The sequence below is a fragment of the Trichosurus vulpecula genome, chromosome 5 (genome assembly GCF_011100635.1).
Source record: "Trichosurus vulpecula isolate mTriVul1 chromosome 5, mTriVul1.pri, whole genome shotgun sequence".
NCBI lineage: Eukaryota > Metazoa > Chordata > Mammalia > Diprotodontia > Phalangeridae > Trichosurus > Trichosurus vulpecula.
The window spans coordinates 98,522,928-98,548,936 of NC_050577.1; the positions used below are offsets into that span (position 1 = coordinate 98,522,928).

At 34.3% G+C, this 26,009-nt stretch overlaps 1 protein-coding gene across 1 annotated transcript; it reads right to left on the bottom strand.

Annotated features, from left to right (window-relative positions):
• Positions 1–4,892: 4,892 nt before the first annotated feature.
• LOC118850962 (contactin-associated protein-like 2) lies at positions 4,893–24,015 on the bottom strand. Its single transcript, XM_036760570.1, has 4 exons — positions 23,775–24,015; positions 17,691–17,875; positions 10,172–10,315; positions 4,893–5,165 (listed from the first exon to the last, which is right to left on the bottom strand). Exons 1-4 carry the CDS (start codon positions 24,013–24,015, stop codon positions 4,893–4,895), a joined length of 843 nt encoding a protein of 280 aa, XP_036616465.1.
• Between the last annotated feature and the right edge of the window lie 1,994 nt (positions 24,016–26,009).

The window sequence follows — 26,009 nt, forward strand, 5'->3', positions numbered from 1 at the left end:
GTCCTTCCTTATCTCTTTTAATTAAATCTATCTTTACTTTTGCTTTGTCTGAGATTAGGATTGCTTCACCTGCTTTTTTTTTAATTTAGCTGAGGCGCAGTATATTTTACTCCAGACTTTTACCTTTACCCCGTGTGTATCCCCCTGTTTCAAGTGTAAACAGCATATTGTAGGATTCTGTTTTATGGGAGAGTTCATCCCATTCATGTTCAGAGTCATGATTTCTATCTGTGTCTTTTTCTCCATCCTATTTCTCCCTGTTTATGCTTTTATTTCTCCCTTTCCCCTTCTCCTCCTCAACAAAGTTTTGCTTTTGACTGCCGCCTTCCTCAGTTTACCCTCCTTCTTTATTCCCCTCCCTTATCTTACCATTTCCCACTTGCTACTTCTCCCCTCCATTCTGACCACCCCCCTCCCTTTTTACTCCTCTTCTCCTCCTATTTTCCATAGGTCAAGTTAGATTTCTAAACTTATCAGGGTATATTATTCCCTTCTTGAATCAGATCAGATGACTGTGAAGCTCAAATACTGCTCTTCTCCCTCCCTTCTTTCCCTCTACTATAATATATTTTTGTGCCACTTCATTTGGGGTCATTTACCCTTTTCTACTACCTCCTTACCTCTTCTCTCATAGCCTCCCTTTACATCAGTTTTTTATCCTTACATCAGTTAATTTATACAGGCATTCACCATCTATGTGTATCCCTTTCAATTGTCATAATAGCTGTACCATTCTCAAGATTGACATATATATGTATAGATAGATAGATAGATAGATAGATAGATAGATAGATAGATAGATAAAACATACATAAGATGATATAATCCCACATAAAGATGCAAACATCCTGCCCTTATTGGTTAATAAGGTTTGTGGCGGTTTTTCTCTCTGGTTACCTTTTTATGTCTCTCTTGAGTTTTGTATTTGGAGATCAAATTTTCCATTGAGTTCTGGCCTTTTCATCAGGAAGGTCTGGAATTCCCTTATTTCATTGAATGTCCATCTCCTTGCCTGAAAAAGTATGCTTATTTTTGATGGGTAGTTGATCCTTGGTTGTAGTCCCAGCTCCTTTGCCCTTCAGAATATCATATTCCAATTTCTCCTGTCTTTTAATGTGGAAGCTGAGAGATCCTGCATGATCCTGATTGTAGTTCCACGATATTTGACTTGCTTCTTTTTGGCTGCTTCCAGTATTTTCTCCTTGAGTTTGTAATTCTGAAATTTGGCTATAATATTTCTTGGTGTTTTCAGTTTTCGATCTCTTTCAGGGGGTGATCCGTGAATTCTTTCAATGACTATTTTGCCCCCTGGTTCTAGGACCTCTGGGCAGTTGTCTTTGATAATTTCTTCAAAGATACTGTCAAGGCTCTTTTTTTCATCGTGGATTTCCGGTAGACCAATAACTCTTAAATTGTCTCTCCTGGATCTATTTTCCATGTCAGTTGTTTTCCCAATCAGATATTTCACATTTTTTTCTATTTTTTCATTCTTTACGTTTTGTTTTACTACTTCTTGGTGCCTCACAGATTCATTAGCTTCCACTTGCTCAACTCTAATTTTTAATGAGTTAGTGTTTTCATTTTGCTTTTGAGTCTCCTTTTCCAATTGGTTGATTTTATCTCTCAGGGTGTCATTTTCTGTATTTAGATTCTGAATCTCTGTGGCCATTTCGTCAATCTTATTCTTTAGGGACTTTTCCATTTTTTCCATGTTTTCTTTTACCTCCCTAATTTAGTTTTTAAAATCCTCCTTTAGCTCTTCCAGCAATGCTTTTTGGGCTGGAGACCAGTTCACATTATCTTTTGGGGTATCAGATGGATCTATAGTGTCATTGCTGTGCTCTTCCAAAATGGCATTTTGATCATGCCTGTCTCCATAAAAAGAATCTATTGTCCTCGGTTTTTTTTGTGTTCTTCTTCATGTTGGTTTGCCTTTTCCTGGATTTACAACAAATATCTGCCTTTGGGGCTCAGGGCTCTCTGTCCCAGCTTTCTTATTCTGGGGATTGTGAGTCTAGAATTATAGCCTTCAGTTTCCTGAGGTGTGGGGGAGGGGTCTGGCTCCCTGACATCTCAAACCATATGGGTGCTCTCCAGCACTGTTGCTATTCAGCAATGGTCTCAGCTGTTTGTTGTTTGAGCTGATGTCTGGCACTTCCCCTGGGGGAGCAAGATTACATCTGGGCTCCTGGTGTTGACCCCTGCCAGCTCTGCCCCTCTGAGCCTAATGAACTTCTACTATTTGACCACTGAAGCCCAACTTCTTTCTCCTCTGTTCCAGCATTCTTTTTTTTTTTTTCCCAAGGAATTCTCTGGGTGGGGAGAGGAGGGATTAGAGCTGTTTACCTGGTCATTATGTCTCCCGGAAGTTCAAGAAGCCGTGTTTCATTCCTTCGGGCTGCAAGCCTCATGAGTCAGTGTTTCACAGCTGGCAGCATTGCACTGCCTCTCATCACTTCCACAGACTGCCATCCTGTGTTGGGAGGCCTGGGGATCTCCTCCGGTTTCGGGCGCCCAGCTTTCTCCCAGCCTGTCTCCCACGTGGGTTTCCCGGCTGGCCGCTTCTGCTTTGGTCTGGAGCAGCTCCGCACGTGGAGCACTCTCTGAGCCTACAGATTCGTGCCTTCAGCCTTTCAGACTCTCCCAGCTTGGAAATTTGCCCCACGCAGACTGCTTGCAGTTTCTAACTCCCTTTGCCTTTGATCCAGAAATGCCACTATTAGGCTTGGATCCAAAACAGATCATGAAAATTGAAAAGCACTTTCATGTACAAAATATATTTATAGCAGCTCTTTTTGTGATGGCAAAGAATTGGAAACTGAGGCGATGCCCATCAATTGCGGAATGGCTGAACAGTTGTGATATATGAGTGTAATGGAATACTATTTTTCTATGAGAAATGATGAGTAGGCAAATTTCAGAAATAAACCTGGAAAAACTAACATAAAATGATGCTGAGTGAAGTGAGTAGAACCTGGAGGACATTGTACACAGCAACAGGAACTTTGAGTAATGGTTAACTATGACAAACTTAGTTCTTTTCATCAATTCATTGATCTAAAACAATTTCAAAAGACTCATGATGGAAAATGCTAACTAACCACATCCTGAGAAAGAAATATAGAGTCTAAATTCAGATTCAAGCATACTATATTCAATTTGTTTGTTCATTTTTTTTTTATTTCTGGTGTTTTTCCCTTTTGTTCTCCCTTGATTCTCCTTTCACAACATGACTGATGTGGAAATATGTTTAACGTGATTATACATGCTTTCTGTCTTGGGAAGAAGAGGGAAGGGAAGAAGGAAGAAAAATTTGGAACCCAAAACTGTATCAAGATGAAAGTTGAAAACTATCTTCACATATAATTGGAAAAAATAAAATATTATTATTAAACAAACAGTGAAGAACACAGTGCTAGTTAATGGAAGAAATACAAAGTTTGGATAATACATCATCCGCCTTCATGTACCTTATAATCTGGTAAAGGAATAGGACACAGATAATTATATTACAACAACAATATATGAAAATGTATCAGAGAAAGAAAACAAATAAAACAATGACTTTATAATTTCTCTGGTTTATTTTAGCCCTTACAGATATATGATCTTCTATTCACAACTATTAATAGTCACATTTAAGGGCTAGACAAAGAAGCTAGGCTTCTTATTTACATTATGTAAATTTCCACTCTGGCTAATTTTCATCCTGTACCTTAGTAATCATTCTGATCTTTCAAGTTGTGCTCACGGATTTAGCAAAAAAAAAAATCTGTCTAGATTTCACACTTAACAGAAAGAATTTATGCTTGGGATTTTAACATATTTTTGAGCTATCTGTTTTTTTCCAATGACACATTCTTAGCCAAGCTATATATTAAATTAAAAAAAAAGATATACTACCTCTTCCAAACCCTTACTGCAAAGAGAAACCTTTCCTTTAATATAACCTAGAATCAGAGAATCAGAAATCTAGAGTCAACAACAATGAAATCATCTGGTCCAGCCTTTCATTTCTAAGTTGGCTTCTACTCAAACCCACTGAAAACACATGGCTGTCTCCTAGAAACAAATCCTGCTGAAGATCAATAACCAATTCCAAGGTTAAACAAATCAATATCTTGCTTAAGCTTTCCTTGTTTCTAGACAAAGTCCCTTGTTACATTTGAAACTAATTTCCTTTTTAAGTACCTTCAGTGGAGACAAAAACATTACCTCAGGACTATTTATTGTTTCTTTTTAAGAACAACAATGCCCTGGGGATTCAACTATACAGGGTGACACCAATATTTTTTCCTACACTACTTTGCCTAAATAATGATTTTATAATCTGTATCTCAGAAGTCATTTATTCTTCCTGGCACACATTTTCCCTGCTGACTTTGCTTTATTTTTTTTTGGGGGGGGGAGTAACTATTTCTCTAATTTGGCAATATACAACCTAAAATATAGATAGATAGATAGATAGATAGATAGATAGATAGATAGATAGATGATACATAAACCTATATTTATCTTATTTATATCTTAATTAAAAAAAATACTAATATCCGGCTTTGGTAATATGTCCCGGGCAAGGGGCATTAAGTCAACTTTTTTCTTCAGTGACCAGATATTTTTATCTTACTTGAGATTGATATACATACCTGTTATAAAAATATTTAATCAAATCAATAGAAATGCAGAAGTCAGAATAAATGATCACAGTGAAATATACTTGAAGAATACCAAGAGCAATGTTTTTTAAAGTTTACCTTGTTCATTCAACTTACTATTCAATAGAAGTAGTTATTTCAAAACCCTCCATTAATACAGGGTTATATTTAGAGCAAGTGACCACTAAACATATTTCTATGGACTTCACATGGACAGTTTTAATAGCAAATATAATTTCACTGACCTGAGGAAATGTCAATTTGATTCTTTTTGTTTAATGTGATGTTGATACGGACACCAACTTTACTCTCAGTGAGGTCAATCTCCACATTCCCTAAACCATCTGCAAAGTTGCTGAAGAGCAGAAGGCCATTGGGATTCCATGTCCTAAACTGGAAGCTGACTGAAAATAGGTCCTGGTTGGGGCGGCCAAGTACCTCCAGGTAACTTGTGGCATTGAAGAAGACAGGCACTGTATGTGGCTCCACACAAGAAAAACTTAAATTTCCCTAAAGAAAAAACAAACAAACAAACACATGTACCTACTGAAGATAACCAATTAATTTCATAATCCAGTGGTATATTTGTGAATCCTTAAGTTTCAAACTAAAAGAACAACTTTATTCCAAATACCCACTGAAATACTTGAGACCATGGCATAATGATGGATATTTCTTCATGAATCTACATTCTGTATCATCCATATCACATTTAGAAGCCTATCAAGCCAAGGTGTACAACATAGCCCCATTACTTGTAGGACAGGGAGAGATAATATTATGTGATGCATTAATTAGACAAATGTGATCTATGTACATTGATGACTCTGTGTGTGTGTGTGTGTGTGTGTGTGTGTGTGCGCGTGCACGCGCACAAGTGTAAAGATGCCATTCTGTTGGGGTGAAGATATCAGATATGCTTCTGGAGTCTTCATATCTGATTCTCAATAAATCTTTCTATGGTGACAGCATGATTAATAAACCCAGTGTGGAGGGATGGGTGTCATTGCCCTCTATTGAACATTAGCTGGATTATAACAGATATGCTCATTAATATATCATTTACTGCTCTCACATGAACAGAAAGAATAGCACTTTTGTTTCACTATGTGGAAAGCTGACATTTTAGAGCAAAAGTTCTTGTTTCACTTTCAGAACAACCAAGATATATGAGCTCTTGCTTTCACACTGATCATCACTGTTAATGCTGTACCCCCTTGCCTTTTCCTCAGATTCATAGCACTAATTTCAAAAGCATTAAAGAATCACGATAATGGAAGTGTGATGCAGGAGAATGCTGGATTTTGAATCAGATACCCTGGGTGTGAAATACAGTTCTGCAACTTATGACCCATGTGAATTGTGACTAATCATTTCCTGTCTCCAAACTGTCAACTTTTCTTTTATTCTATATAACACTTTTCAGTATGATGAAAAAATAATTTGGAATACATAATTATAAAAATTTAAATTTAAGTGTTATTTGATGTAAAAACAACTTTGGAAGCCTAGTCCTACTCCCCCATTTGGCAAATAATAGAAGTGAAATCCAGTGTCTTGACCAACGTCACTAATGTTGTTAGAAACAGAAGCAACAGGAGAACTCAAGTATCCTGATCACTGTTTTATTGCTCTCTTTTTATTGTTAGTGTTTTAATAACTTTTTTAAAAGCTCATAAAACTACTGGTTATTATTCTAAAAAAAATCCCTAGCCTCACTCCACTTGGCCACAAACCAAGCAGGTTTTTTTTTAAAGAAAATTTCTTACTGTGGTAAATAGGTCCTCAGGCAAATTTATTAACTCATTCAGAATACTAAAGGATCAGGAAGAGAATTATTCAAATCCCTGGTGGGCTGAAATATAAACAGATTGATTACACTAAAGTTTCATTCTAGAACATTTTTGTTTGTGGTTCATGCAGTAAGACAAGCCCAAAGGAGAGCCTATGTTATATTAGCTACATCTGTAACTAGGACGGGGTACTGGAACAGGGCCACAATTCACTGACATATAGATGGAGGCAGCTGCTTCTTATAGCGGTCCTCTGTTTTGCTATTACTACACCTCAAGGTCTGTTTCCTCACCCTGCCCTAGGCCATTTCTTCACAGTGGGACCCATAATCATGGTATTGTCTCTCTCCCATGGCCTTATTTTTCCCAGTGTTTTTCTTCTTCCACTTTTCCTTTGGGGTTTAGGAGTTGATAAACAGTGACTATATCCTTAGGGCATGGACTGGACTCTCTGAAGAGATGAGGTATCTCTTTTAATATATGACTATAACTGGACAGATTGTCCTCCATGATAGATCAACCAACTTCCCTAGCTTAATTTACCCAAAGTGTAAGAATTAGTAAAGTTTTGATAACAATGCTCTTTTGTATCTCAGTAAATAATATTGCATAGATGAGGCGATTAGGTGATTTAATTTCATTCCAAATCTTGCTTTCCAGGCAATAATATTTTAGCACTGTTCTCATGTATGCCACTGCTATATGTATGCTGCCCTGACAATTTGACAGACTAATATATATGGCCTAGAAAATGGGATTATGTTCAGACAGCCTGACAATAATTCACAAATTCAGGGTCTACACATAAAATAGTGAAAGAGGCAATTAAACCAATGATATTTGCAGAGAAAAATTTTGATAACTTGAGGGAAAAGCACTATCTTTGCTGAAATTATCTGGATAAATTGCCTTGGCTCCCATTCATTTTTAATGTGTAGACATAGTCTGTAAAGATGACATTTTCATCTTATCCTTCAGCTTTGTTTTTCCCTCCAAACACTTATATACACTAAAATGCCATGGCTCTTTCAGGCCTGTGCAAAACCTCAGCACATTAAGGATCAGATCTAAGGCTGCATGTCTCTTTGAATTAATATTCAAATTAAATTTCCTTTAAACCTTCACAGATGATTATTTTAAAATATTTCCTTTTAGTGATGAAAGAGACTGTCTTTGCATATTAACTAGGCTCTTAGACCTGACCACTTACTTGAATCATAAAAACTCTCTCTATGGCAAAGTAAGAGGTTTTTCTTGAATGATCAGTGGAAAACTCTGCAGCCTAGATGTAATTAAGGAAAGTGGCAGTGTGTTTTGGGTGTCAATCTTTCACTGAAATGTCAGCCTCTGGCATCTTTTAAAGCAAGTTTCATGCACAAATATTTGCTCTCGTCTGGAAGTTCTTCCTACTTAATCCCCCACTTCTCTTTGTTTTGCCTAGAGCTTTCAAAATGAATTTAAATTCTGACTCTAAATTTCATTCTCCTGCTGGGAATGTTGTATGTATATGTGTGTGTGTGTGTGTGTGTGTGTGTGTGTGTGTGTGTGTGTCTTCTTTCCTACATGTGTATATTTATGTGTATTTTTAAGGGATTATGATTAGAGAATATCCTCCCTTTTATATTTCATGTACTCAGCTATGCAGGAGCACCTACAAATGTTTTGTGAGGTGTTTTGCACTTTACACTTTAAATAAATTTGTGAATCAAGTGAAAGTGGTTCAGGAACCAATCATAGGGAGTCAGAGGTGTTTAATAAATGCTCACCCATTGACTCATCATACAAAAAACTCAATGAAACAATGAAGAAATAATATTTCGAAATGAAAATGCCAGCCATGGATACTGGCTCCCATGTTTAGAAATTTTTAGGTAATAAATGAAGATAAAGAACAGTTTCATTTGTCTCTTTTTTTTGCCCAGTGGCTTACAGAGTGCTAGGGACAAAACAGATACTTAATACATTCATGCAAAATGAATGAACAATTTATTTTTGCATAAATGGGTAATTGAAACGGATTGTTCACGCTATTACATTAGTTCCCCAGGGATAAACATGATCATTGTTATTAATAATTATGTTCATTGCTAGAATTTATAGAGCACTTGAAGGTTTACAAAGTGCTTTACATATGTTATCTCATTGGATCTTCAAAACAATCCTGTGAATTAGGTACTATTTTTATCCCCATTTGATGATACCGAAATAAAGAGGGATTCAGTGACTTGCTCAGGGCCATATAGCTTAGACTGGGCTGAGGCCAGAATACAACTCAGGGCTTTCTGATTCAAAATTCAGTCAACTATCTACTCTGATATCTAGTTGCATTCAACTTTATACAGTTATAGGTTACATCCTCCTATAAAACAATATTACATTTCAATTACTTTATCAAAAATTTTCTTTTAAATTTCAATTTCAACAAATAGATTGAGACCAAGAGTGTATTATTTTTAAAGGTTGGAGGTATTTATTTTTTCTCTTGTCATCAGAAGTCAAGAGTTTTCTCTTGTCATCAGAAGTTGACTTTTATATCTAAACATTGTAGTAAATTCAGTCATATTGAAGCCCTGAACTGACCACTATTTGGGCCTTAAGGGACTTCAAGTTGGCTGCTACTTCGATGTTTATCTCAGGATCTAGCACCTGAGCAGTAGACACTAGTCGTTCTTGGAAGCACAAAGGCCAACATTATTGTGAGATTTTTAAAATACTTTAATTCTACCCTTTCCCATTTACATAGCTATGATGAATCCTAAGCTTCCCCTAGAAGAGATTAAAAGGTCCACTTTTGATTAAGGCCTGGTCCTAATCTAGGGAATTCATACCTAAGTTAGAAATAAGGAAATGGTCTAGGCACCAACTCTTAAGTTTTTAAGTTGTTTTGTGGGAGAAGGTTACTCTGGTAATGCCCCATTCAACTCAGGTGTAAGTGATATTTTAAATGGTTCTCTTTTAAAATTTAAATTGTTTAGTTTTCCTACTAAAATGTTTCTTCATCTCTTATAGAACATGAAAATAATAGAACTTTTTTATTTTTAACTTTTTCATATATTGTATTACTTTTGACATTTAAAATGCATTTGTAAATAGGGACCTATTTGTAAAATTGCAAATGACTAGGCGATCATGGGATATATGTTTCCAAGTTATCCCCTGTGGTTAATATATTTTTTTACTTTTTCTAGAAGCACTTCAAAATATTACTTATTTGTGCCTCACATTAATGAGATCCTTTAACGTGTCTTTAGCCTAATTCAGGTACAGTCACCTAAACCTGAGACATATCAGGAGTCTAAGCACCAGTTTATGATCCCAATGCAATATAGGATGCTTCAGGAGTAGTTGGCTTTGAATTTCATCATAAATCTTCAAACAACACCTGACATGATCAATTGTTGTATACGTCGCAGTTTACAGAGGATTCTTTTTCACAAATAGATCTAGCTGATTATACCGAAGATCCTTTGAAATGCTTAAACACCATGATTTGTGATAATACTATAGTTTCTATTGATTTCATATGTTTGTGGCATTTTGAACCACAAGCTTCAAAAAGCCTAAAGTTATTTTAGAAATGTGAGTTATTTTCCTAATTCCAGCTTTTTCAGTTCCACTATTGCAAATCCTTCCTCCTTCCATCTATGATAAATTACTAGTTCAAACAAGTGTCCATCTTTCATTCATCCATAGACTAAAATTCATTAAACAGACAAGGCTTACCACATTGGAAGGCTCTAATTTCTTCCTCTTGGCAAGATCAGTGATATTATTTCCATTGTAGTTAATGCTTTCCATGCATCCTTTGAAATTCTTTCTACTGTTGGAACTTGGCTTTCCAGAGAAAGGCAGACCTCCAAAGGTTATCTTTGAGAAAGATGAAGATGTACAGAATCCAATATAAATACAATTTAAAAATAGCATCAGGAAAAGTAGATACATTACCCAGTGATGGAGGATTGTCATAGAATTAAATGTGGACAAATCATCTTTATACTGAAAACAATGTCAAAACACCCTCTCCCATTTACTAGAAATGGATTTGTACATTAAAACAAATCTTCCCTGAAGGAAATCAGTGAGGATAATCAGATTTCAAAAAGAATTATGTCTCTACCAGTATCATATAATTGGGTGATGTAATTCTGTACTTGTTGCTGTTTTTTTTTTATGATTTCAATTGAAAATGTTTTCTAAGAATTTATGAACAAGGTGAAATAGTCAAGGCACTTTTGCCATATAGTCTATTTGTTCATATTTGAAAGTCAAGGATGTTAAGAAGTAAATATTGAATCTAGTAAAGAAAGCAAAGTAAGATTTTGATAACACAGAAGTGAATCACTAGTATAGTAGTGAATGAAACGGACGGTGGTTATATGTATGCATGCTTGCTTGTATGTATACATGTGTATATGTATGTATATATACATATTTGGATACACAGAAAAAATAAAATATACATGCAGATGCACATATGCATGTATTATATCCTATGTGTATTAATTTGACATTGTAGCATACATATACGTGCAAACACATATTTGTACATATACACATAAGTGTGGACATTGGTATATGTATATGCATATATACACATGAATATACATGTGCACATAGACATGTATATATGTAATTTACACACATACATACACATGCATATATATTATATTCCATTTATTAATTTGACATTACAGAATATACACATATAAACACATATGTGTATAGTCCCCCATATATGTCTGTGCGTATGTATATGTGTGTGCATGGGCATATATAATACACATTTTGGATACTTGTATATGCATGCACACATATACGACATTGTGGAATATATACATATTTATACACATATATCTGGTGGTTGATAGCTAGATATCTCCAATCAGAATAATTTAAATGCTTAAATCTACCTTCAAATTTTTGAAGGGCTGAAATATGGAGGAAGCACTTTTACTGTTCATTTTTCTTCAAGGCAACAGTACTAGTTTTCCTCCATGGTATAAAAGGATTCTTATTTAAGTCTAGATTAGACTAGATGATCTCGAAGATACCTCTCAATTCTAAGACTGTTTTATTCTAGGAAACTACTGAAGAATCTGAGTATGAATGCATGATAGAATGTCCAAGGAGCATGGAGATGTATTGGGAGTTACTAAAGTTGGCTGAAGAAAATTTTTTGCAGTGTTGTGTTTACAAGACAACAGAATGAACTCTTGTTGCAGTACCTTGACAAGCATAAACAAACCAGAAAAACAAGAACAAGAAAAAGAACATAAACAACAAAATTGACTGCTTGTATAATAACGAGATGTTTTTAAAAAGAAAATGTAAATCTTCCCAAGAGCATGGAAAGATTGAGGCTATGATTGAAATCTACTGAGGATATGACTGAAATCATGAGCTCTAATTGGTCACATTTACTCTATTAGGATTAGATTATCTTCCCAAATTTCATTTGCATGAAAGAAAGACACCCAATCTCTATCTTTAACACCAGTGTCAACTGTAGGCAATCATTTAACATCTCTGGACCTCAGCTATTTCACAGGAAAAATGAAAGGGACAAACTAGAGAACTTTTGCAATTTTATATCCTACACATTTGTAGCTATAAAAGCTTGCATCTGGGGGATAGGTAGTAAAGGAAACTTTTGGACTAAGAGGTCTTTGTAAGTTTGAATTTTACTGCTGTTGAGGTTCAGTCCAATCTTCCTTTCCCCTCAACTTGCAATAGAAAAAATCAGTAGTGCTATTTGGTAAGAAAAAAAAAAGATCAATGGATGGTGATTTGACTTGTGGACTTCACAGGATGAAGAAGCCTCTCAAATATTCTACTGTTCTAAAGTCAGAAGTTATTACCAGCTCTGCTTTGGAAAAAAAATGTCATAATGCAAGTTGAATATTCAGATTATGTCCCTGAATTGTCCAAGATGTGCTAGTACTCTCTTAACATTTAGATCAAACAAAGGTGGATTTAGCCCTGTGCATGCTGAGAGTTTTTATTCTTGAGGGCAGGTAAATCATAAGGTCTTAGTTAGCTTAGATTCACCACCAGCTCCAAAGACCAGGAACAGATTCTACTTTTTGTTCTCCACTAGCAGCTTTGTAAAATGAATGAACGAATGGATAAAGGGAATCAAACACTCTCATTTCTTAATAATAATAATACCATCAATAAAACATATAAAACAAGCTTATTAATACTAAAGCATTTTAAAATTCGCAGTTCTATTTACTTGTTTGTTTCTTAGATTTTTATTTTCAGTTGCAAATTCTTTCCCCATTCCAGCCCCTCCCCTACTCATTAAGAAAGCAAATGATCTGATACAGGTGTTTTAATTAAAACTAATTCTTATTCTAGCCATATAATGTTTTCTGTCATTCCTATTAGAATTTTTTAAAAATAAAAATTAAGTTTAAAATATCAGGACTTCATATTTTAAACATAAGATAAAGACCGCTGAGTCTCAGAAGACACATGAACAAATTATGAACCACTATTGAGTGTCACAGTATTTTAAAGTGCCTATTACTTTCAGGAAATTCAAATGAACAGAGTTAAAAGCAAGAAATAGAGAAAAGAAATAAAAGACATTTGAAATGCAAAGAAATGTTAAATGTAATGATAAGCTATACAACTATACATGTTTGGACACTATCAAGTAGTAGGAAAAAATAGCAGAGATAATTAAGAGATTCATAAATGATGAAAAAAAGGGAGTTTTCTAATATGGGAACAAATTTAGAACTGGAAGAGATCTAGGCCATCCAGTCTAAGCTACTCATCTTATAGATGAAAAAACTAAAACCCAGAAGGGGTACGTGACTTGCCTAAGGTCACACTGACACTAAGTGTTGGAGTTAGGATTTGAACCCCAGTCATTTGACTCCAGAGACAATGACTTTTCCATTGCTCCACATAATTAAATGGAGAGAGAACCAAAAAATGCCAAAAGTAGAAAGCCGCATGCATGTTTGGAACTGAAATTACTGGAGATCGAATAGGAAGAGTGAATTGAAGCTGACTTTTTTTCATTGGTTCTCTTCTTCTCTCCTACTTCCTCAAAAAATGAATAGCAATATACTTGTCCTATGCTCAACAGTACAACAATAACAGTAATAACAGATTTTATATAACTGTTTAAGTTTATAAAGCAATTTACATATGATCCTTCATTTAATAACACATATTTTGAATAATACTAACATTTGAGAATAATTATTGTTATATTAATTAATATTATTCTTTTTTCCATGTATTTAATGCTCTATGGATCTCTCTAAGTTCAAGTGTACTTTCTCCCCTATATTTCCTTTCCATAGGTAGAGGAAGTAGATGTAAAATGAATCTTCATAGAATTTATTAGCTACTTTTTGACTGTTAACAAGTCATTTAATACCTCTGAGTTTCATCATTTTTTAAAAATTTTTAAATTAAGTAGGATTAGATAATCTCTAAGACCTCTTACAAGTCTGAACTTTAATAATTCTTTTATTAGTAAGGAAATGTGGTGTAGGGGACATCATCAGAAGACCTGAGTTCTAGTTCTGGTTTGGATGTTTACTAGCCCTGTAACTTATAAGATCCCTTCCATTTTAAAATCTATTATTCTACAACTTCAGGAAGTCGCTTAATCTTTGTGAGTCTTCTGCCATCTTTAAAATAAAAAAATACTATCTGTACTGGCTAACTTACAGGACTGTTATAAAAATCCAGGGAAGTGATTTTTGTAAAATTGATTTGAAAAGGGTAAAATGTTATGCAAATATGAATATATTACTAATGCTGACTTAGTGAGGAACATTCATATTCACAGAATGGTTGGTTGACCTTAAACCAGAATAGCTCAGCAAACAGTAACTTGTGCTATACTGCTTAAAAATATAAAATATCAGAATTTGGGATAGATAGATTTTATTTTGTAACTTACGTAATTTAATGTGTCATTTTATAGGTGACCAAGATCCCTTCAACCAAATGTTGACCCATATATCCTCATTACAAAAGCCAGAGTTACTACAATATATGATGAGGAATCAGAAAAGGATACAATATATGATGAGGAATCAGAAAAGGATAATCAATTCTATTTTCCAAGGAATATTTGAGTAGACTCATGGCAGCACATTTGGCCTACTTTCTGTATGCCCTTTCTACCTAAATACAGAGAGATTCATCAGCAAAAGGCTAGCCATTCAATATCAAATTATTCAACTGTAGTAACCAGTGAAATAAAGAAAAATACAAAATGGTCCTCAATCCCACATAGCTCCTTTCCACTTTTCAGGGAGGATGGTAAGAAAAAAAATGAAAGACAAGACTAACAATTACAGAGATTTCATTCTATGTGTGAATTTTAATTTAGTTGTTGTTACTCGAAATGTGAACTTCTCATTCATTGACCAAATGGATATACAACTAGAGAGACTGCCTCTTACCAATTTTGACACACTTGCAATAATTGAAAGAAATAGAAGCTAGGAAGCTGTTGGCTATATGGAAGCATAGACCACAGATGCTTTTTAGAAAGTCAAATAAAGAAGCTGGTATGGTTGGTTTTTTGTTGTTGCTTTGCAAGAGACCCAACCCAGCAACTGCCTTCCAAGGATGTTTATGGACAAAAATAGAAAGCAGAAAATAAGGATTAGAATTTCATGGCACATGTGTTCAATCTTGTATTATAGGGCTCATAATAAGCATTTGCAAAAGACCATTTTGTAAATAATAATAGCTTGTACACCAACATCTGTTGCAGAAGATGAACAGATAAAAGAAATTCTAGATCCTCCAAATAAAGCCAGCTACATCCTAAAACTTGTTTTCTTTAGTGCACTGGTGGAAATAACTGAGGATACAAAGAAATGTATTAGTAAATAAAGTCCAGGAGTATGGAATGAGGAAGTCCTAAGGCTTGCAGACTATACTCAATCTTCACACATATACACCATGGATACCTTTAATGTCTGTGGGACTTAGTTTCATCATTTGTGAAATGAAGTAATTGAGCAAGATGGCCTCTGAGTTTCTTGTAGCTCTAGATTTATGATTGTATGAAGACTTTATTTAAGAAAAGAATTGAAGTGCACTGGATATAGTGAGCACTGGATAATATGGAAAAAACAAATTACTTCTATTGCAAAAGTCAGCAATGAAATTGTTTCTGATCTAGGAATCATTCCTTAATGAACTGAGTATGTATCATCAGGCTACTGACTTGTTAGTGCAAATATAAAAATTAGTATAAGGCTATAAAACATAATGAAGATGATAAAGAGGATATGGTACATGATTGAAATCTTATCATATAAAGTTATAGCATCTTATTTAACAAAGTTATTGATGATAAAATTAGGATAAGGATAGAAAAAAAGGAAAGACACAAAATACAATCATTCCATTTATATTATATTGCCATAACAAGACCAAAATAGATTAACAGTGCCCTATTTAGTAAGCACTTGTTTTACTCCACCAATGAGGGGGAAAACAGTGAAAAGAAACATCAATTTAGAACGTGAATTCAATTGTAAAATCTTATAGAGAGGATGACAAATTATTAATTGTATCACCTCATAAAAGAGAAATAGTAGAGGATAAAACCAGTTTAAATGACATTTTGTAAGAGACCCAATCTAGCAAAAGCCTTGCAAGTATATTTATGAATAAAAGTAGAAAGCAGACGATAAAAAGAGGTAAAATGGAAAGGATCTGGACATATTTTACAATTTTCAAAACACCACTAAGTTACCCGCACAAACTCTACTATCACTATCTTGAATATAGTTACAGATGAGATAGAAATAGCACTGAAGAGAACAATGTACATTTATTCTAGCATAGCTGATGTACTCTGATGTACATTTATTCTAGAATAGCTGCATTTCTAGTCTGTGTGTGTGTGTTTGTGTGTATGTGTGTATGTATGTATGAGAGAGAGACAGAGAAAGAGAGAAAGAGAGAAACACACAGACACAGACACACACACACACAGAGAGAGAGAGAGAGAGAGAGAGAGAGAGAGAGAGAGAGAGAGAGAGGGACAGCGAGGCAGAGAGAGACAGAAAAACACAGAGACAGAGACAGACCAAGAAAGAAAGGGACAGAAATAGAGAGACAGAGACAGAGAAAGAAAGGGACAGAAATAGAGAGACAGAGACAGAGAGAGATGCAAAGAGACAAAGACAGAGATTCTTAAACTAGGACTTATTTTACTCCTCTCTGAACTAAAATAGTTAATCTACATGACTTTAAAAAATTATCCTTTTTTGTCATTCTATGGTCTTTTTTTTAAAAGACAAAAAATTCACACCACTAATTTGAGGATAGTAGTTAATAAAATACTCTTGCTATCTCTGATTCTGTCTCTCGTGCTCCATACATATATAATACATATTATATATGTATATGCATAAATGTGTTTGTATTACTTTATATGTGTTGTGTTTATTTTTACCACTAAAGTCCTCTATAGTATTAGAATTAAACTGTTTCATAGAGGTGGCTACATAGCCACTTCCTAACAATGTGAAGCATACTCCAAGTTATAACACATATCTGCTTTGGTAATCAATGAAAAATGTACATTGAATGGGAATGCTCAAATAACCTCATTACATTATTAAATAACTCATTACATTAAAAACAGCTTAACACAAGCTGGAACTTATAATTCTATATCATCCCTTAATCCCTGAGCCACACCCAGCATGCATTATAACCATTACATAGTCCTCTGTGTGTGTGTGTGTATACATATATATGCATACTGTAATACAGTATATACATATATACATATGTTTATGCACATGTACACACATACCTGCATACACATATCATAATTAAAATATTAAACTAGAGTCAAACCTTCATAATACCTCTAGTGATTTTTTAAGCTAAATGGACAGTCATGATAACATCAGGAATAATTCCTGCATTAGAATGCTATTCAGAGATTGTGGAGTTCAGTCAATTAATGCTTTTCCAAAATAGCTCAAGTAATATCTATAAAAAATAAATAAATTCACAATATGTGGATGTTTGACCATATTGAAAAAAGGGTGAGTCATTTTTTTGGGCATACCAAATGACTTTTTAAGTTTGAAAACCTCTTTCTTACAGTCATGAGAAAGGATAGATGGCATAGAGAAAACAAAATGTGAAGAAAGACATGCTTGGGTTCCATAAAATTGAGTTGTCCAATATAGTCACCCCATGTTATCATTATTCACATCTATTTATTTACCTCATAATCCAAGTCCAGATAATCAAATTCTCCATTCGTCCGAAAATGTTGCAAATGCCTATCCAGAGTCAGGTTGATGTTCCGTCCATGGCGTTCAATAATAACAGAATGCCAGTGGTGATCATCTAGCAAACTTCCTGTCATCACAGATGTATGGCCATATATGGAACCAAATTGGTTGCTCCCTGATTGATGTGAAAAGACCAAGGAAATGAATGAATGGCAGACTCGCTGAGGAGGAGTTCATTTCACAAACAATGTCATCTATCTCCCAAAACTGATTCTCGGTGAAGTTAGCATAGAAAATTTTAATGTAACTGTACTTAAAGATGGTTTTATTTGAAGCATAGTTAACATTCTCCACAAAGGAAAGAATCTGGCCCTATTTTTAAGCCACAAAAAGAAATAAAGTAACAAAACTTCAGTAGTATCTGTTAGTAAAAACCTAGTTCTAAAAGTTCCCCAAATTCAAAAATTTAATTAATGTAGTGGAAAGAATATTGTTTTAGAGTAAAGGAATATGGTTTCAAGTCCAGGTCCTAGTACTAAGTAGCTGTACGACTATGGGTAAGCAAGTTAAGTTCTTTGAACCTTTCTCCTTACTTGTGAAATATGGATGCCATACTATCTGACTCAAAGGATTATTGTGAAGAAAGTGCTTTGTAAACTTCAATTGCATATATTGGAAATACTATTAGTTTATGTGTAATTTTTCGCTGCCAAAGCAAAATGCTGCTTAGCTTCAAAGAGAAGGGAATGAAGTGGCCTGGAGTCTTAGAGTATCCCTTCCTAATGGAAAAGAAGAACATCATACTGTTTACAAAGAATGAGCAAAAAATACCTAGGATTTACTTATCTTTTCTGTTCCTGACATGAAAACATAAAGGACAGATCAACAACAAAGAAATGGGGGGGGGGCATTTATGAAAAAAAAATGAATATCAAGGAAGGGAAGGGCTTTTCTGAGACCAATGATTTAACAAAAAATAAATTATGAAGAAAGAGAAAAAAGCCCACCATCTATAGCTTTTAAGGGGAAAAAGAGTAACTTCTTTCAATATTAAAACTCCAAGTGGTTGCTGGGGAGTAAATGACACATAAGGCCTCCAATGACCAAAACTCTCCTAATGTGTGATACAAAATAGTGCAACGGGAAAGGCTCTTGAAAATAAGTCAAGAGTTCTGGATTTTAAACAACTAAACAGTAACTATTTTATACAAAAGAGGTGCAAGAAGAAGAAAGGATATAGAGGATTTAGATGCGGAGGAGGGCTGGTAGTTCTGGAAGCCTACTTTCATCGGGAATGTGTTTAAGAGGGAACAATACATACATATGTACATACATACATACATATATATATATATATTTAAAACAGTATAAAATTCTTCTAAATTTAGAAGAAATAAAATGGTAGGGGTATAGTGAGGGGGAAAGGGCAAGGGAGGAATTAGGATAAGAGAGGGATTTTTAGAGGGGAGAATGAGGGAATAGGTAAAGGGAGTTTAGATTAATGGGAATGGGGGGATAGGGGAGGGATCCTTAGAAAGGGGAAGGCAAGTAATAGGAGGGCAGGGTGGTTGATGGAGGAGGAGGGTAGGCAAGTAATAGGAAGGCGATGTAGTGGGTAAAAGTAAAGTAGAGGAGGCAGGAAGGATAGGAAACAAAAGATATGTACAAACATAAAAAACAAAGAGCAGGAGCAGAGTATGTTTGGGAAAGTATATGTCTATATACACACATATATATGTATAAATATATGTACATATCTGTATGTTTAAGTATATATGAAGAAATATCTAAACTATATTGTAGCCTTCTGGGGGGTGGAGGGAAGGGAAAAAAGAACAAAGTTTAAAAGTACACAGCAGAGAACAAAAGAAAACGCAAGGAAGCAAAGAAAAGATGGACAATTCTCAACACAAGGTGTATTATTTATCATACAGATTTTCTTGAAATGAAAATTTATTATTACATATTTTGAATCCTCTCCTATGTTCTGACATGCACATGACATACTTTTTTTCTTTCTTACTTTATATTTAAGTTTCAATATTTAAGTTTATGATATGTTTTTGTTTTTTTTTCTCTATTTTGTATTTGTGTTCTGGTAAAATAAAAAACTGTTTAGAAATAAAAAAAAAAACTGATCTGGATTTTAGCTCTGATTCCAGGACTCAATATCTATATCATTATGGAAAAAAATCATCTCACCTCTCTGGCCCTGAGACTCCTCTAATGGAGAGGAGAAGATAGATTAGAGCAGAGTTATCAAATAGGCTACTCATGGCAATGACACTCAGAGTCTAAGCAGATTAAAATGTAATTGGAAAATATGTAACAAAATGGAAAAAATACAACAGAATGTAGATAATGTTAGTTAGTGGTTTTCTAAGTGAATATGTGGTCTGCATGGGTTCTTACATACAGTAAATAGCCCCCATCTCTATTTGAGTTTGACACCACTGGAATAGGGGACTTTGAAATTTTCCTGAAATTCTAAATCTCTGATCACATGATCTTCAATAAAAGCACACTCTTTACATTAAAACAAAAGTTAATAAGTTATATTGTCATGTAGACATTAGTGTCTACTGTCTATCAGAGGGAAGTATTTAAATTAGCACATTAAAATCAATGACTATTGTTTATATGCCTAGATCTAAACCCAAATTTTTACTCAATATTGGAATTTCCTTTCTAAAGGGCAATAATTAGGAGGTATATAAATATTTCTATTATAGTTTTAGGATATATGTGCATATTGATACAATTTTATTTTATGGTATTTTAGTGATTTATACATATTCAAATCCAAAAAAATGGGTTCTATAATTCCATGACTGTAGGAGGCCTTTTATTGTTGAACTTATTCTCCTAATGTAAATTTGCCACTCTTGCTATCTCTTCATCTTGTAATTTGAGATCACTGTTATAGCAATGAGAGGTTAAGTGACTTGATTAGAGTTACTCAGGTAATCTATGTCAAAGGCAGCCTTGAACCCAAGTCATTATTCATAATACCATATGGCCCCTCTATATATTATATTAGAGAGAGAAAGAGAGAGAGACAGAGAGAGAGAGAGAGAGAGAGAGAGAGAGAGAGAGAGAGAGAGAGAAAAGAAGAAGAAGAAGAAGAAGAAGAAGAAGAAGAAGAAGAAGAAGAAGAAGAAGAAGAAGAAGAAGAAGAAAAAGAAGCACATGCTGCAAATAAATGTTAGAACTAGTAATCAAAAGAAGTATGATTGGGAGAGAATAAAATGCTAACTAAATATATAACAATACTGACAATATTTACAAGGAAGGTTCGTGTTCCCTAACATATCTATCAGTCCCCTTTCTTTTATTAATAAAGAAACTTTTAAAGGTGTGAATAAAAGGTTTTTTTTTTTCCAATTGATTAACCTGCAATTGATATATTAGAGGCAGGAATATGAATACAGAAAATTATAAGAAGAACCATAATTTTTAGGGGTTTGTATCATGTTTAAAAGAATAATAATGTCTACATATTATATTTCTGTGATTTTCCTGTCTTACGGCACTTTCACAATTCTTTGTGTCTATAAGATAAATGCAAAGAGCCAAATGCTAGCAGAAGAAAGAAATCAAAATGAGAAGTATCAAGGTGGGGGCGAGAAGTCCCACTATAGCCTCAGTACTAACATCTATGAAATATTGTTTTCATAATTTTTTTAGGCTAGGAGGCATAGCAGAACCCTGACAGAAGCGCCTAAAATATAGGCATGTAATTAAAGAGGGCCAGTAGAATGCTAAGCTCCCAGACCTTTTATTAAATGAGTTTCCATTTGTATCCCCAATTCAAGGTGTACCAATTTCCCTCTGGAAAAAGTGTTCCCCTAGGAACAGAGAATGAACTTTACTCACAATAACATTTGGTTAGTCTTTTTCCCTCAGACAATAATATTGCACACATAATGGACAAGAAACACATGGAAGGAAATGGATAGGTTTTGGTTTGAACAATTTTAAGACCAACCCGCCCCTCCCCGCCCCCCACAAACACACATTAGCTTGTCTGTTTAGTTACACAAAGAGGTAATGACAATAAGCTAAAAGAGATCACAAAGATATGCTCAGCTGGAGTGGGTAATGTATTTACTTTTTCCTTCGGTCTGTTTCACTATATGCCTTATAGACAAGCAGCAATGAAGAAACAAAAGATCTGTAGATATATATATAAAATACAACCACAAAAATCACAAATAAAAAAAAAACCTTCCTGATGAAAATGAAAATTGTTTTTCTTGTTGTTTTAACATCAGTTGGGAATATTCTGCATATATAAATTTGCCCAAATAGATACTGAAAGTAGCATTTTAATGTTATAACTAAATACAACTAAAATACTGTAAAATCCTTCAGTTGAATCATTCAGCCATTTCTCTTCCTATAGATATGCCCCCTATCAAATTGTTTCACCAAATTCAATGCTTTTCTAGAATAGCATAACAATACATGCTCTCATAGATCATTCTGTTGAGCCTGGATCACAGGTTCAGTGACTAGACATAGCCTCGTTGACTATCATAATGCAAATCTTCAAATTTAAGAGTGAAGACTGTTTTTGTCATTTCCTTTTCAGAATTATGCAATATAATTATGGGAAATTGCTTCTGTGACTATTGCCATATTGGGGAAGGAGGGGGGCGAGGAATAAAGTCTATCCTAACTGCATAGGAAGATCAAATTAGCATGGTTTTCTGATTTATGTTAAAGTCAATATACATACATTTTGCAATTCAATTTCAAGTGTGATGTATACACAAAGCTTTTTTAAAAGAGAGAAAATTACTACTATGCTGTTTGAATTCTCCATCATCTATATATCTGGATAAACCTGTCAGATTTGTAAGAGTAGAGGGGAATCACCTCTTTTCAGATTAAAAGAACATGAAGAAAAGAAAATGTGTATCATAGAATTTTGTTATGATATGATTTTTGTTGTTGTTGTTTAGCTGTTGTTATTCTGTTTGGGATTAATGTTTTTGATACAGATATCAGACTGCATCCATACAAGGATGTCCTTGATCAGAAGACTTTCTCTAATAACTTATACCATAAGTCAAATCAAAATTCTCCGCCCTCCTCTCTAACTACAGCATCGTGGATAGAATACTAAGCCTGGAATCAGGAAGACCTGAGTTTAAATCTGTTCTCAGACACTTACAAGTTGTGTGACCTTTGGCAAGTCACTTAAACTCTACTTGCCTACTTGTTTCTTCATCTATAAAATGGGGATGATAATAGCACCAACATCCCATGTTTCTTGTAAGGATCAAATAAAACAATAACTCTAAAGCACTTAGCATAGTGCCCGGCACACAGGATGTGCTATGTATACGTTTTTCATCATCACAAGAAGTCTGTTTCTCTTATACAAAATACTGAAAATAAGATTTGCATCACAGAGCTATTGTAAGGAAAGTGCTTTGTAAACTGTACAACGTTACGTAAATGTAAACCGCTCAAAGTGGTGGTGACAATGATCCAAGTAAAGTGTAGAAAGATAAAAAGATTCTGTGCTACGATTCAAATATTCATACTTCAACTTTGATTATAATACACACTTCCAGAATAAAAAATAGATATAAATTATATCTTGCTTTGAATAAATTATAATTTTGAATATCAATGTCTGTTTTGGCTAGGGTTTTCAATTTTATTTTCTGCTTCTCAGAATGTGTTAAAATATCAACCTCACATGAACCATTTCTCATTGTTTAAATAATTTTGACACATCAATCCTTTCCCAATAAATAATCACCATCTCCAGCCTGCCCACCCCCTCCCCTGCCAAGTAGCTTGAAGAGATAACTTAGTTAAGTGGATAGAGTGCTGAAGCTAGAATCAGAAAGATCTGGGTTCAAATTCTTCCTTTGGCAACTACCAGTTGAGTTATCATGGGCAAGGCACCCAAATACTTTAAGCTTCCATGAGCTGTTTCTCTAACTTACCTTTCTGAGCAAAATATAAGGATCCAACAAAAGTCAGTGTATTCACATTATGAATTCAAAACATGAAAAATAAAATTAAATAAAAGCAATGAAGGGGTTGGAGCCTACCCAGGTTTAAGTTGAGAACCAGTTTGGCTTTTTTCAGTTCCAAGGTAATATAATCTCCTTGCTGCCCTTCTCCATGGAAGATTACCCCTTCGCTTTCAGAGGTTTTAAATTTCAAAGCAATGACATCTTTCAGAGTTTTCATCTTCTTATTCTTGAATCTGTACGGTAATACAACATGGCCATCAAAATTGATAACATCGGCCCCTGAGGGAAAAAGTAAATAACATTGTTGCTGAGTCATTGTACCTTGCATCCAGAGTCCAGCAAACACAGTTCCAATGGGTTGTCACTATACCCGTTCTATTTCTATTTCTTCTAAATATTTGCTATTAAAATCATAGGTAAATTTCTTAATCTGCACTTCAGTTCTTTCTAAAATAGACACTGTACAATGTTACCTCATAGAGTTTTTATGAGTAGTTAATAAAACATGACCATAAACATTCTACAAATAAAAATGCCCTATGAATTTTAATATTAATCACATATATCCAATTAACATGGCACATATTTTAAATATCTTTTTAGGTTGTAGTTTAATGGAGAAAAAACTAAAAGGGCTGACCCCTATGGGTGAATTATTTTAGTGTGTTTTATTTTCTTTTTGCAGGAATAAGGATATTTCTTAATCATTTTCCTAAGAAATTTGTCTCTACCAATTTACTTAGCCCAACCAAAGAAGGAGTAAGCGAACTTAGTAAATATTATTTCGTGATATAACAATTTTTCCTGATAGGTTTTCTCCTCCATTCATCTTTCAAATACCCTTCTACCATCATTTGAGTTTAATGTCTAATAAAACTTTGGGAACCATCTTAACATTTGCCCCTGGGCATCATATCTGTCCCAAAGTCATCGTTAGCTCTCAGCATTCTGGATGATGAATCTGCAATCTCTTCTCCTACATTAAACAAAGAAATTTTTACTTACCAAATTAGAAAGCATATGTGCATGCATGTATTTGAGGGGGGCAAATAGTTAATGTATATTTGAAATTCTTTGTTATTAAGCTGTACAAGTATTTTGTGCTATGTGCCATGTAAATGCCCATTATTGTTGTTGTGGTTGTTAGAGGATTTGAAAATTAAGATCATTATTTTATAACCTTTTCTAAAGAAGAGGAAAAGGGAAGCAACAGATAATTTCTAAATATTTTGAAAGAATGCTGCTAGCTTCACAAATATTCAATTAAAATATTTCATCATAACATTGCTGCTAAATCACATCATGACCATAAAAAACAGGCAAAGCCTTATGATGCTAGTGTTTGTAAGCCTAGCCTGGAATGCTTTCCTTCCTAATTTCCACCTCTTACAATTCTAACACTTTCCAGTCTTTCTAAGCCAGTTGTATGTAGCTTTTCCTATATGGGAATTTTCCTGAAAAATCATTTCCCTTAGATTTTAGTTTTCTCTTCACTACCTACAAATTACTTTGTATGTACTTTTATTAAATTATCTGTGTGCATGTTGTTTCTCAACAGCAAAATTTAAATTGCTTGAGACCAGAAATTGTTTTATTCTTCCCTAATGTAATAAGAGAGATCTATAAGTGTTTACTGAATTGATGTAAATTGAATTGTTACAGCAAATGAAGACCAAAATAAAAATAAAAAATAAAAACATAAAATGAACAAACAAAAACTTCCTTGATGTTTATTTGGCTGAGTCTAGAGTGAGGAGGTATGGCTTTGAATCACAGCCCTGCTGCTAATGACCTACATGATCTCTGAGCCTGAGTTTTTATAAAATGAAAAAACTAGATAAGGTGATATCTGAAATCCTACCCAGATAAAAATCTAGGATATGATTTAACAAGCATTTATGAAATCCCTACTAAGTACAATGCACTCTGCTAGGTCCTGGGTATACAGAGACAAAAATAAAAAACAGTTCTTGCCTTCAAGAAAGTTACATTATACTAAAGGAAAATTCCTTAAGTCCTATGATCGAGCCATTTACTTGGCATTACTAGACAATATTAATCAGTTAAAATATTTAAAGGTCGCATTTTCTTTTTGTACCATATTTCATTTGGCTTTCATTTTGCCCTTAGAATTCTAGTACAATAAACAATTTCTGTAATATGTAAATCATGCTATCACATGGCAGCATCTGAGGTCATCTCTCTGTCTTCCGACATGACTAGGCTGAGTCAGAAAACATTTCATACTACACTGAAAGCCACCAGGGAATGATGTTCACAATTCTCTTTCTAGGCCTCTAGTTCTAGATC

What these genes read in the sequence shown, in the direction of transcription:
- LOC118850962 (XM_036760570.1), bottom strand. Translation starts at nt 24,015, where the DNA reads ATGACTCAGCAACAATGTTATTTACTTTTTCCCTCAGGGGCCGATGTT. An exon ending in GGTTCTCAACTTAAACCTGG is followed by an intron (nt 17,876 to 23,774) that starts GTAGGCTCCAAC and finishes CACATCAATCAG; the next exon opens with GGAGCAACCAATTTGGTTCC. An exon ending in AATTAGAGCCTTCCAATGTG is followed by an intron (nt 5,166 to 10,171) that starts GTAAGCCTTGTC and finishes TTTTTTCTTTAG; the next exon opens with GGAAATTTAAGTTTTTCTTG.